Here is a 14,619-nt window from a genome sequence, read left to right as displayed (position 1 = left end):
GACACTTGTTATTGAATTATATCATCAGATCTATTACCCATGGCATCTTGGAGGGCACCTTGTCAGCCCGGGCCCATGGAATCTTACCAACATTTCAGCTGTGTTGAAATGTCGTCAGTCGCCAGTCGTCACCCACCCCATTCGAATATTCGACTATTCTGTTAATGCCCTAACAGACAGACATACGGGTACAACGGGTTTGCATAACCAAGAGTGGGGCATGCATTCCCAACTTGCATTGTTCCTGACTTGCGTGGTCCCCGAATATTTATACTATTCTTGGGAACAATGCAAGTATTTTTCATTGATGTGAGGGCATAATAATTAACGTAAATCATCTCTCTGTCTATATATTTTTTCTCTTTTCACCTGAGTTATTTAGAATGTCTTAATGTCAGTCTAGAAAAATATAAAAGTGAGGAGGTAGTGTGTAGATGAATTATATTCGGCCCTGAAGCTCCACTCCTCATTCTTATCGTCCCATTTATGATACATGCTAGTTATACTATGCAGATACATATATGTTGGTTACTTGTTCACTTGTATGTTATTTAGATTAGATATTTTATTTGCTTGACCACAAATACTAAGAATGTTATTTAGATAGCATGTTGTTTACACTGATTATAGGTTTGATATTTACCTGGTTTCTTTGAAGCACTAAATTGTTTTCTTTGCACTTTACTTGCCTGACCATTTGCCCTGTTGTTTGTTGAATAAGGTTCATGCCACTACTAATACTCCGATCTTGCACTATATAAGTCGCTCTGCATAGGAGCGTATGATAAATGCCTAAATTGTAAATTGTCTCTCTCTTTCCCTCTCCACCAGTATAACCAACGAGGCAGGAGCGTCAATCTACAGTGTGAGTCCTGAGGCTGTGAAGGAGATGCCAGACCTGGACCCTAACCTGAGGAGCGCAGGTCAGACAAACGCCCACTTCGCCCATTTGATTGGTTGTGCATGCTATTCAAAAAGTAAAAGTTAAATATGTGAATCGCATCAGTTTCCATTGAAAAGGTAAAAAACAAGTCTTAAGTCCCTGCTAGCAGCCTCTAGAGGCTATGCTGCTTTGTACACCTAACCAGATCAAAGTGAGCTGACTGACATTGCCATCGTTAGAGCCCAGCAGTCTTACTACTGAGGCTTAGAAAGATAAGAAGGAATGTCTAAATGATTAGTGGCAGAGTTACATGGTGGCATGTATTTTATACTGTATGGTGGCGCCGCTAGAGGAATGGCCATGTGGCCACCAAAATCAGTAGGGTTCATCCTGCAATGTGCCTATTAGATTATGGGATATGAGATTCAATTCAATTCAATTCAATCTTTATTTCAGACTCAGGGTCCATACAGCAAAACATGACAATCACACAGTAAAAGCAATAAAATAATAAAAAGAAATAAAAAAACACATAAAAACAGTCCAACTACAGCTTTTCAAAGTCAGTAGAGGCTGTTACGCCAATGTCTCCATATCGTGGAAGAGAACCGAGTAGAACTTTTGACAGGGTTAATTAAAATCTTAATAACATGATTGTCAGACTTTTCAAGACGACATATGAATTTGTACATTAAATTTCTTAACAGGGCTTGACAGGTAGGTACCCCCAGGTTTACAAACAGCTGGCTGGCACTGTGCCATCTTGGTACCCTCACCAGCAACCGTAGAGCATCATTATATGCTACTTTTAGTTTTCGCATGCTGCTAGCTTTGTAGTTACTCCATAAGTGAGCCGTATACAATGGTGTACAGAATGCTTTAAAGAGTGATACCTTGACATGTACAGAGCATTTGTGAAATTTCCGCATTAGTATGTTTGCCTGGGCATACAATTTGCATCTTTGTCTATGGATGTCTTTGTCATCAGAGAGATCATCGGATATACAGTGTCCTAGGTACTTAATCTCACTGCACACAAGTAGTATGTTGCTACTGAGAATAAAATTAGGAAATACTGCCTTTTTATCATCTTTACTTCGCACAATCATGATGCTACTCTTCTTGGCATTATACTTAATATTAAAATCAATGCCATACTGGGAGCAAACCCTGAGAAGCTGTTGTAAGCCTGCACTGTACGGGGAAAAGATAATTAAATCATCTGCATACATAAGGTGGTTGACTACAGAGTCACCTATGACACATCCAGTTTTACACTGGTTCAGTTTCCTAGACAGACCATCCATGTATAAATTAAATAATAGAGGAGATAAAATCCCCCCTTGCTTAACACCATTACCAACATAGAAATGTTCGGACACGTATTTCCCCACTTCACCTGCATAGTCTGATGTGCATACCAAAAGGCTAGTATCCTTATAATGTACTTGGGTACCCCTCTTTGGCACATTTTGTCAAATAACTTGAAATGATTCAACCGGTCAAATGCCCTAGAAGCATCAATAAAACACAGAAACATGGTGGAATTCTGGCTTCTATATTTTGCAATAATGTCCTTTAAAGCAAAAATACACATATCAGTGCCATGTTTCCTTTGTGTGTAGATTGTGTGCAAAGTTAACATTTTGGCCTGAGGGTGGTGCTAGACGAAAGGTCAGGGGGGTCACTAAATCAGGTGCATCTCCCAGGGAGTATGAATATGCTCAGCAAGTTTCATGACAATCTGCCCATTAGATATTGAATTATCTTGTATACAAGTCGGAATTGGACTGATGGTAGTGCTAGCCACAGTGGACAAAATATGGGGTCACCAAAATTAGTAGGGCTCATTCTCTGCAAGAAATGTTTGAGACCAAAGTGGTTTATGGATTGAATGAGTGATGGTCCGAGTCCATCATTGCTAGCAGGGCTAAAAACATAATTTCCTGAACTTAGGAATGTAGCAGGTAAAGTTGCTACATCATCAATTATTCCATTACTGTTTATGCCACTACCGGTACTTTTGTCAGTCGCCTACACTGACAAAAGACTTTCCCACCTCAAGCTGAGTGTGATAGCTGTTTTGCTATATTGAGGAATTATTTATGTATTCATGTATTTGCATCCACTTTTATAATGTCACAAGTAAGACGCGCGAACGCAGCTCAAAAATGTGTGTGTGTGTGTGTGTGTGTGTGTGTGTGTGTGTGTGTGTGTGTGTGTGTGTGTGTGTGTGTGTGTGTGTGTGTGTGTGTGTGGGGGTGTGTGTGTGTGTGTGTGTGTGTGTGTGTTTTGCAGGCTGTGTCTAAATTCCTGCACTCTGGCGCCCTCTGGCCCTCTACTAGGCAGTGCATGCACACAGACGGAGACACACACATACAACCCAAGCAGAGTTACATAGTAAGCTCCACTTGGTCGGAGGCGCGGCGCGTTCGCAATTATGTGGAAACGTAATAGCTGCTGTCTCTGATGGGGGAAAAGAGTGTGAGGAATGAGAGAGGAGAGGAAAGTGATCAAAGACGGTGGAAGTACCATGAGGGGCAATTTAAGTTAAAAAAGATGATTTAACAGTGCTCGGGTGGTGCAGGGGTAAACGTTCCTGCCCACCACCAAAGGGACAGTACAGTGCATCCAGCTTGGCCAGATTATCATTAGGTGTTACTTTATTCTAATGAACACAATTGGCTATGTTCGAGGGTGGGAAGCTGGGCAGGGAGGGCGATCCCTGTCAATGCACTAGGTTGATCAGGAAGCCTGTGTTACATCCTCCCGGTGAAACCCCCCCCCCCTCTGTCAGGTGGCATTGACATCAACATGTATCGGAGAAGACACGTGATTGTCTGTGCTCGCCCTAGGACCAGCTGTAGTATGTATGTATGTGACCTGCATTTAACCAGGAAAGTCACTTTGAGGTTCGAGACCTCATTTACAAGTGAGACCTGGCCAAGACAAGGAAAGTAGTAGTTAGCAGTGACAAGTGACTAGAATACACAATTAATCGGGAATTGGCATAATGACTAAATTAGGAGAAAAAGGGAACATTTATTGTAAAAAAAACTAACAAAAACTATTTAATAAAATACAGAGATGGAAGTAATTATAACAGCACTTAACATTCACAGTTACTCTGAACTCCTTTCTTTGTATACCTTCCCTCCTGCCGTCTCTCACGCTTCCTTCCTCCTTGACTCCACAGTCTACACTGTACACACCAGTTAAACCCAGCAGAAACTCCAGAATCCTGAAAGAAATGGGACTGTGTTAAAAAGAATCAAACAGAAGTTTTTGGAGAATGAATGTTTCCAGCAGACTTCCTCTATAAAAAGCCATAACTCAGACGACGGTGGATTATCCCTCACTAGTTTCCTGTGGTCACCCAGAGCTGAGGGCCATATTTTTAAAACTCCTAATGAAAGCCATGAGAAAGCTTACAGCCATGATTTTGGACAGGCGTAAAATGAGTTGGGTGCACTGCAGCTTTAGATGCTGTGGTCATATACTGTAGGCAAGGAGGCTACAGTGTGTGTGTGTGTGCGTATGCATGCGCGCACACTGTATGTAGTATTGTCCACTCAAGACTGATTTTGTGACACCTACTGTAGTGATAATATGATCTGATTTTAATTTGATTAACTTTATTAACCATGTATGCCCTATATACATCACAACACGTCGCATCGCAACACGTTTTGAGATCTGCTATTTTAGTTATTTTTTTAAAATGTTTTGTTTTCGTTATTTTTTTAAAATCTTTTTGCTATAATTATATGCCCAAGATAGGGTCACCAGTTTGAAAGTGGTTAATCCTTTGAAAGGGAAAATAAATTAGCTACCGTCACGTCAACACTTAGAAAACTTAGAAAAACTTACCAACAGTTAGTAATAGTGACAGTAGTCACAGCATAACACACACACATGAATCACAAACAAGTCATTGTACTCAGTATTACCTAATACAACCAGAGAACAACACTGGTCATTTACATCTGGTTAGAAAATGGATCATGTTCTGTAGATCTTGGGATCCACAAGGGGAAAAGTGTGGCTCCAATGTGGATCTTGGACTTGATGTGGCCAGCCTGTGACGTCAGTCATCTTTGACATATCTATGACATATGACTACATTTTTTTCCTCAATTATAAAATATATATATATTTGTGTGAGCACTGATCGACGGTCCAGTGGTTTGTGAGATTAGATCTGGACACATAGATAGACACACACACACACACACACACACACACACACACACACACACACACACACACACACACACACACACACACACACACACACACACACTCACACACTCACAGACTAGACATTCTAGACATCTCAAAATGACAAAATACTTTTTTAAACTTTAGGTGGAACACCGACTGTAGGAATAAACAGCCAACGCCTAATTTAGACTTTGTCGTACGAATGTGTACGAAAATAGCCGATCTAAACATTTGTCGTACGAATGCTAACGAAAATAGACGATCTAAACATGTTGAGAGGTTGTTGATCTGATATTTTTGGTGATTGACACCATCGTGAGACGAAATATAAAGTAAATACACCATGGGGAGGGTGGCTGTCATATTGAAATAAAACAAATCTTGTTGTTGGTTCTCAATTTTATGATGCCCTCTAACAAATCTAGGGTCAAGACAATTCAGTTGTCAGTTGAGTTTGTTAATTCGACTGTGATGCTTTTACTGCAGCAAATTGCGACATAAAACCAGACACAAGCCAGAACGCTCTGATAGAACACATTGTAGGAGTATCCCACTAACATCAAAGGAGCTGGGTTTCTTGAGAGAACAACCTGGACTGAGTCAACATTTTTATTGCTTCTTCAACCATGAGACGTGAAACTGGTGATGAAACAAATCTTTTTTTTACATATCCCTTCCTTGCCCTTTAATATTTATCATTGCATTTTATTCTGTTCTGTTCAACAGAATTGTTCTGCTTGGCTCTCTTCTCTCTATAATATGCTCGTCTCCCAGTCCTCCTCTCATTTTCTCCCTCTCTGCTCCTCGGCCTTCTAGAACTTTATTTGGCTCGTAAAAGTTCAATAACTGCTGGGGAATTGCACAGGGCTCCATTTACAAATCAGATCCATATTAAGGCGGCGTGCGCAAGACCGGATAGTAAACGGAAAAGAGGAAGATTAAAAAGGAGAGAGAGGAGAGAAGAGCAGAGTTTTGGTGGTGCAGTGAGCAAGGCCAGGGCTGAAACTCCATCCCTGTCTAAATATTATCTCAGGCTGCAGCCTCCCACCACAGCCAAAGAGTGGAGGACAAGCCTCGATTCAATACATACTCCCTCTGTCCTGACCATAGAAATGAATGTATAGAACGCACATCTCCAAGCAATGCTGTGTGACCGTGTCAAACACGGAAAATTAAGTATAATCAATCCATGGGGGCCTCTTCCATTTGTTTGATATGAAGATGTGTTTGGTTTTGATATCAGTACCAAAAAGGTCTCCCGGCAAATCTAGTGGCTGGGAACACTGAAGTAGGATAATATATATATATATCCGTTCTATAAATGTATATCTATGGTACTGTAACAACCCATCTCTCTCTCTCTCCCGCTCTCTCTCTCTCTGTCTCTCTGTCTCTCATCTCTCTGTAGTCTGTACCACTATAGATAATCTCTGTAGGATCTAAACGCACCGTGCACATCTATAGATGAGATGAATCTATTGTTCTCCTGAGCTGGAGGAAATGCATATTGATGGCACTGCAGCAGGAGAACGTACAGTAGCAGCAAAATAACACACCATCTCATGAAACCTATAGAGGAAAAAGTATTGTGTCATATTGTGTGAGTTATCAAGAAGGGGCTCTGTGCCTTGCTCAAGGACACTCTGACAATAGCCCCTCCATATGACGAAAAAAACATTGGATGGATGGATGGATAGATTGATGAGTAGATAGGTAGAAGGAATGAATAGATAGCTAGATAGATAATCACTATAATGTGCACCATGTCTGTGTTTGATTTCAATTTGGTTTTGAGTCCCATTATCCTCTGGGCTTGTGGGTTCAAGTCCAATAACTAATAACAGCAATTCCTTGCTAGAGTTTTGATAGTTTAATATTGTGTGGTTTCAAGTCCCATAATGATGTGGGTTAGAGTCCTGTTTATTGTACAACCAGTTGGATGGGATTTGAGTCCCCCTGACGGTGTCGGTTTGATTGTTATTTCACTTTAACCACTTAATCATCTTGACATCCCTATTTTGGGCATAATCATTATAGGCGAAGATTAAAAAATAAAATAAATACAACGAGAATAGCACTAATACTATATCCGCAAACAAAACGCAACAAAATATATAGGTGCCTAAAGGACGACTTCACCCATTTTCATCCTATCTTCATATAATTGCTCCTCACTAATGCTCATGATAAAATGGTACCATTTTATTTTACTCTGTGTCTCTGAGTACACTTCAGAAACCTGTCTACCAGTGACATCATCGTCAGGCAGGTTTTTTTTCCCAAACAATTTTTATCATTGTAAGAAAAATGGCTTCCATTATAGCATGCTAACTTTCCAGGAATAGGAAGCCTCCAGTTTCTTATTAGCTTGGATTCCCCATCGATGATGTCACTGGTAGGCGGGTTTCTGAACTGTCCACAACCCTCCTCTGAGAAAATTTTTACCATATTACCATCAGCATTAGTGAGGACGAATTTTATGAAGACAGCTTGAAAATGGGTGAAGTCGCCCTTTAAGTGGTGGTTAAATGCCTTTTTTTACGCTGATGTACTGTGAGGCAATTTGAGCGTGTGTGTGGTGGTGATGTCATGTATTTTTCTGTGCGTGAACGAACATGTGTATAGTGTGTTTATCATTTTTCTCCTTGTCACCGGTCCCTGGCAGCAGATTTCATGGAAAAGACATTTGGCTCCATTTCACAGCACAATGAGACCTTACGGATTCAGTCAATAAAGGACCATACCAGTCTAATTTGGATTAGCATTAGCAGAGATTGCCCCTGTCTGCAACAATTTGGTGTACTTATACATTAGTGCAAGGGTTCCCAAACTTTTCAGGCAACAACCCCCACAAAATAATCATATTTGATCTGGGGACCCCCCCACCCTGATAAGCACTTAGAATTGTAGGCATTATATTTAGTTTGGCTAGTCCCACAGATAAATATTGTGTTTTTTTTTTGTGTGAAATTGCTCACAACGCCTCGCAGTACTAGGCGTCGTGAGCTTGTTTGCCCTTTCTTACATAATATTTGACAATTTGGCCAATTTGGTATTAAAACATTGTAACTTTAGAAATGTGCAGATGCTAGAGTAGGCATACGTAATTCTCCCTATTGAAAATCTCTATGCTGTTTATTCCATTGGTTCTCAAAGTGGGGTCCAGGGACCCCCAGGGGTCCTTGGGGAGGTTCCAGGGGGTCCCCAGCTAAATGTGTTGATACAGCACACATCATTTTAACCACTTTAGCCATTTATACGTTAAATATTCAGAGGAGGGTTTTGGACAGTCCAGAAACCTGCCTATCAGTGACATCATCGATGAGGAATCCAAGCTAATAGAAACTGCAGGCTTTCTATTCCTGGATAAGTTAGCATGCAAAGCCATTGTTCTCGTGTTAATAAAAAATTAAATGTGAAAATTTGTTTGGAAAAAAAAACTGCCTAATGATGATGTCACTTGTAGGCGGATTTCTGAAGTGTCCACAGCCCTCTTATGAGACACAGACAGGGTACTTTTATCTAGAGCATGAGAACCGATGAATATGATGTCCTTTAATGTTGACAAAAAGGTACATAATTTGGACAAAACTAAAACACGTTAGCTTAAAAATAAAGGACTGAATGACTCAAAAATGAAGTGACTCTGATATGGTCCTTAAAAGGCAACCTTACTCTGTCCGTGTGTGTGTGTGTGTGTGTGTGTGTGTGTGTGTGTGTGTGTGTGTGTGTGTGTGTGTGTGTGTGTGTGTGTGTGTGTGTGTGTGTGTGTGTGTGTGTGTGTGTGTGTGTGTGTGTGTGTGTGTGTGTGTGTGTGTGTGTGCGCGTGTGAGAAATTTCATAAAGTGTCCCATTGTGAATGCGTCCGTATACATTAAGTAAAATGTGCCCCTTTTGGATGTATGTGTGTTGTGTATACAGTATATCTAGGAGGCTAATTTTTGCAGCATCTATGTGACAGGTGTACATGCTGTGGCTGGCTGGCAGCTGCGTCTGGGGAGGAGGGGTTTGTTCTCAATTAGAATTGGCCTGCCCTCAGGCCAGCCATAATATCCAGACAATTTGCATTTTCTGTAATTATAAGTCACATGGATTTGCATATTCAATAACTGCAATTCGATGGCGAGTTTATGAAAGAGACAATTAATGGACTCTCCTGAGACAGACCATTGTTTTGTTGTGTCAACGTGACTTGTCTGTGTGGTAAATTGTCATGGATTAGATTTTTCTAATATGAACTTTATGACGGCGGGCTCACGATTAGGGCTGGGCGTTATGACACGATTATTTCAAACCTTTGCCTCGATTACGATTTACGATTAATGTACGATGATTTCTTTTTTAAGTATAGTGAAAATAGCAGATCTACAAACTCACAGTGTGTCGATATACAAGCTTCTATTTTCACAAATTTTGCACTCCACCATTGTACAACAAAGCATAAAATAGTGGTTAAGTGGTTAATCAGACATAATACAAATTATGTTAGTATCTATTTTTTGGGGTCGATTTGTTGATAAGAAAAGAATAATATATATATTATATTATATTATATTATATTATATTATATTATATTATATTATATTTGATATATATATATATATATATACATAAAACATTGCTTCTTGATTATTCGGTTATATTATTATATTATTTAATATAATTTTTAAGAGGACAATACAAATGTGTTATATTTGCAGTGTCCATTGGAAGACGCGTTCAAGATCCCTTGGCTGAGCTGGTGAAGATTGATCCCAAAAACCTAGGCATTGGAACTTATCAGGTGAGTGTGTGTGTGTTATAGCCCTGAGATCTTCCTTCTATGGAAGCTTCATGTCCCTGGTCAGTGGAACATCTGCTTTCAGTTAAACTAAAGCAGAGAAAGGCTGAGTAGACCAGACCTATCTGTTTATGTGGGAGAGAGAAAGACGGAGACAGAGAGAGACGTTTGTTTCACTTTCTCAATCTTCCTGCCTGACGTGCACCAAGGTGTGTGTACGTACATACACACACTGACACGCGCGCGCAAACACAGTACACAGAGATGTTGCTATAACGGCAACAAAGCTGATGCCTTTTACCCATTAAGACCTGAGGCTGATTCTACAATGTATTTTAAATCCTAATAGTTTGTTGTTGCTACCGTATATCAGTGGTGCGCAAACCTTTTCATGTCAAGGACCCCCAAGTATATGATATGTATTTGGCCACGGACCCCCATCTCAAAATATGTTGTTCCACGATTTTCACAATTTTTCAAAAATAGCAGATGTACTGTACAAGCTCATAGCATGACACAGAGTGGAAAAAAATGTCATCGTGACCCCCGTCCGCTTGTTACAGGCCGTTGAAAATAGGACGACTCGTCCAAAATACATAGTAAAACACAGGAGGCGAGATGCAGGCGATTTCCCAAAGACCATTGGTGTTAACCAGGAAGTCAATGGAGCAGTAAATCTTGGGATCACGTGATCTCCAGTGAAAGAGTTAAAGTGGATAACATCTAAAATGCTTTCCTGGTTTTAATAACCACTTTCTTCCTGGTGTTTTTGGCATGTCATTATAGGCGAAAATGTTCAAGACGTTTTTGAAAATGGTAGATCTACAAGCTCACGTTGTGTGTGTGTGGACCAGTTATATCAGTTACCACGCGACACCATCGTACAAATGATTTATAAACTAGGGTTTAACTGGTTATTTAAACTCTGTCTTGACTTGGATGTCTTATGGAATTCAACTTCACTTTTCTCTTTTACAAGAAAATACAAAAGGATAAGGAAAAGATAGGAGAGTTTGAGACAGAGAGAGAGAGAGCGAGAGGGAGAGGGAGAGAGAGGAGACTAACTTGGCAGAGACCTGTGTCAACAGATGATGCTAACAGCTCCGACTAATTCAATTAATGGACACTGGCCATGACGTATGTTTGGATGTGTTTCGGCCCGTGTTTACTTGCCTGTGTGTGTGCGTGGGTGGGTGGGTGGGTGTGTGTGTGTGTGTGTGCAACAAGTGAACAGACATTATTGCACACAAGTGCACATTTGTATTGGTGCGTGAGAGAGAGAGACAGGCAGGACCAGCATTAGCTCTGCACTTCTATTTACACTGGATATTAACCCATTAAGGCCTGAGGCGATTCTTTAAAAAAATCTAAATCCTAACAGTTTTTGGAAAAAAATCGAAACATTTTTTTTTCAATATTTTTCAAAAATAGCAGATCTACAAGCTCGTAGCGCGGCACTCGGTGCCGCGCTATGAGCTTGTATATCTGCTATTTTTGAATAGCCAAAGAAATCGGAAGTGACACAGATGTGTTCCAGGTCTTAATCCAATCCAATCGTGTTCTGCTAAAGCTTTGAGCACAGGCCATGGAAAAATGCTGTCCAACATGGAGATAGAGAGAGAGAGAGAGAGAAAGAAAGTGAAAGGGTTGGTAGATGAGAGGGAGGGAGGGATGATGGAAGGAGAAAGGGGAAAGAGAGAAGGTGTTGGAAAGAATGAGGGAGGTACTGTTGGATCGACCTGTGTCCCTGAGAACTAAATATCCTTGGTTGTCAGTGCTGTTGTTGACCAGCCGCCCATTGGTGGACACCCAGCATATGAGAGAGAGAGAGAGAGAGAGAGAGAGAGAGAGAGAGAGAGAGAGAGAGAGAGAGAGAGAGAGAGAGAGAGAGAGAGAGAGAGAGAGAGAGAGAGAGAGAGAGATGTCATGGAGAGAGCACTGATGGAGGGCATCAAGGAGGAGTTGAGAAAGGGGTACAAGGGGACAAAAAAAAGGAGGCCGTCATAGATCAAACGTGTGTGTGTGCGTGTGTCTGTCACACAGGCCAGTGTCTCTCATCACATTGTGACCGGGCTCTCCGGTGGGCCTGTGGTCCTGCCCCTCCCGCTCTCAGATCATGTGACTATAGGTCAACAAACGATCGCCTGACCGGATAAATAAACACCAGGCGCTGACAGATATGACACGGGACGTCACTTTGACCCACGCATGTCCACACGCGCACACACACACGCACACACACACACACACACACACACACACACACACACACACACACACACACACACACACACACACACACACACACACACACACACACACACACACACACACACACACACACACACACACACACACAGCATCAGCATCAACCACAGCATCAGCCTACTGGGAGTGTCTGTGTATATTTACCCATGTGTGCTTCTGTCACATGCTCCAGTGTGTGTGTGTGAGTGTGGGTGTGTGTGAGAGTAAATACATGCATGTGTGTGTTTTTGCACCAAACGCCTTTTGTGTTGTTACATGGCATCTTGAACTTTAGCTGAGTGAGCTGTACGTTTATTGCCATTAGGTCTGAAAAGCATGACGGCAGATGTAACCTAAGACCATAGGCACAGTGTGCTCCCCCCCCCCCCCACTCTCTCTCTCTCTCTCTCTCTGCTGACTGACTGAATGAGTGACAGCTCAGAGAGAGCAGAGGAAATGAGCGGAGGGGCTGGAAAAGCGAGTGGTCCATTAATATCAGATTGGACCTAACTAGGCTTGGGACCGCTGTTTTCACTGCAAACCCACTGGCGTGGAACAGCCTTGAAGAAATACACTCGACCGTGTTAGCCACATAGATTTCAACTAGAGCGGAGTGGCCGGGTTTATTAGAAGTGTTGGTTAAGTGTTAGGTGTTGATGTAACTATGGAAGTGGTCAGAGTTGCTTCAACTTAATGTTTGGATACTCTGGGTTCTTCTGGGTTTTGAGTAACTCCAAATAATATTAACTTGATTCCTAATGCTTGAATCTTTGGTGAATTTGGCTAGACAACAATGGGGTAGATATGTTACACTTAAGTAAACAAGAACAAAATAGAGCCTACTGTAATAACGACGTCTTGAAGCTTTTTCATGAATAAGCTACCGTGTCTGTGGTTTGTGAACGAATCCACACATATCACAATGGAGTGTTCAGTGGCGAAGCCAAACTATACAGACACTGGCTGCTTGTTTGCATGTCCTATAGTGGTGACGATCTACCTCTCATTTGGCCGCATGGAAATAACTTATTTCTAATTAATAATAAATGTCCTTAGTCCTTCTGAGAGCACCGACCTCCTTTGGTAGAGTGCCAACAAGCTTTCTAAATACTTCACCTACAGTACTTAATCACAAAGGTGATTCACAAGAACAATGTTGGTGTAGCTAAGAGATTCACCCAAATATTTTTTGCATGCATACATTTTCTACGACCCAACTTTCATGCTCTTCTTAAATTTAACTTTTGCTTCAAGCTGTCATGGCTGGAGATGCTTCTGTTTCGTGACATCATGTAAGCAGCATGAGCTGTGATTGATCAATGTTTGAGAGGACAGACAGAAATACAAACAAACCCTGTTCTTGACAGCTAGGCCTATATTAAGTGCAATATGAATAAAGTTCAAACAAAGTGCTAACTAATTTTGGTTGAGAATACAAGCTGCTGGGAAGCTTTAAAGCGGCTACTGGAATTGAATGCATGTGTGAACTTTTTTTCTGTCTCAGAGAATTTACAAATGTAACCAAATGCTAAATGGGTCCATTTTGTTCCATTTGTAAAGTGGAACTGTGGAACTGAGGATTTTACTGTGTACTGTACAGCACCTCGAGCTACAGTACATTCCGTGCATTAATATTACTCTGCAAATAAAATGTCATTATCATCATCGCTTTCATTAACAAGTAACATCAAGGTTATTGTGTATCTCTCTTGTACTACATGTGTGTTTGTTGTTTTGGAGTGTTTGTGCTCTGTTGGCTCAGGCTCTCACTGTAGGTGGGTGTGTCCCGATGACAGCTCATCCACCTGCCAATCATCTGTGTTATTGGCCATGGCCTATTGACAGTTGGGGAATCTCCAAGAGTTGGGTTTCAAGCTCTGTGAATTTGAAGTGCTACTGGAAGGCACACTCACACACATCAATTACACACACACACACACACACACACACACACACACACACACACACACACACACACACACACACACACACACACACACACACACACACACACACACACACACACACACACACACACAGCTGCATGTGAAAACATGGCCTGCCAGCCGGATATTAAAGAAACTGTCACTCTTCACCTACCACACACCCCCCCCCCCTCCATCCCCACACCCCCGCAGTTTCTCTTCCTACCACTCTCTTACTTTCTCTTTTTCTCCCTGGCTTTGCCTATGTCCTCCATTCAATGTTAAATCATACAAGACGTTTGAAAGGTGTGTATAAGGACAGTGTTTCCCAAATCAAGGACACATTTTTAAGGGTCACGAGTAAATATATATATGTCTACTATTAAAAAAATTATAATTCTAAAGTAAAAAAATTATAATTTAAAAGAAAATCCAATTACCTTTTTAAGAAATAATGAAAATACTTAGTAGTTTGCGTCCCGGGAGACATCAAATTTCTCTTTTTTGGTCTTGAGCAAAAACATTTGGAAACCGCTGTATTAGGAGGACATCTGTGTGTG

At 41.1% G+C, this 14,619-nt stretch overlaps 1 protein-coding gene across 1 annotated transcript in view; it reads left to right on the top strand.

Moving 5' to 3' along the window:
* Positions 1 to 14,619, top strand: part of srbd1 (S1 RNA binding domain 1) — a 91,800-nt gene that overhangs the window by 51,213 nt on the left and 25,968 nt on the right. The window contains exons 15-16 of the mRNA XM_080450419.1: positions 832 to 923; positions 9,808 to 9,890. Coding sequence (XP_080306545.1) covers positions 832 to 923; positions 9,808 to 9,890 — 175 coding nt within the window. The remainder of the gene's footprint in view (positions 1 to 831; positions 924 to 9,807; positions 9,891 to 14,619) is intronic.

Source organism: Gymnoscopelus braueri (genome assembly GCF_963280865.1).
Source record: "Gymnoscopelus braueri genome assembly, chromosome: 14".
NCBI classification, from domain to species: Eukaryota; Metazoa; Chordata; class Actinopteri; order Myctophiformes; family Myctophidae; genus Gymnoscopelus; species Gymnoscopelus braueri.
The sequence above is the reverse complement of the archived record's forward strand: the minus strand, read 5'-3'. Positions and strand labels throughout refer to the sequence as shown.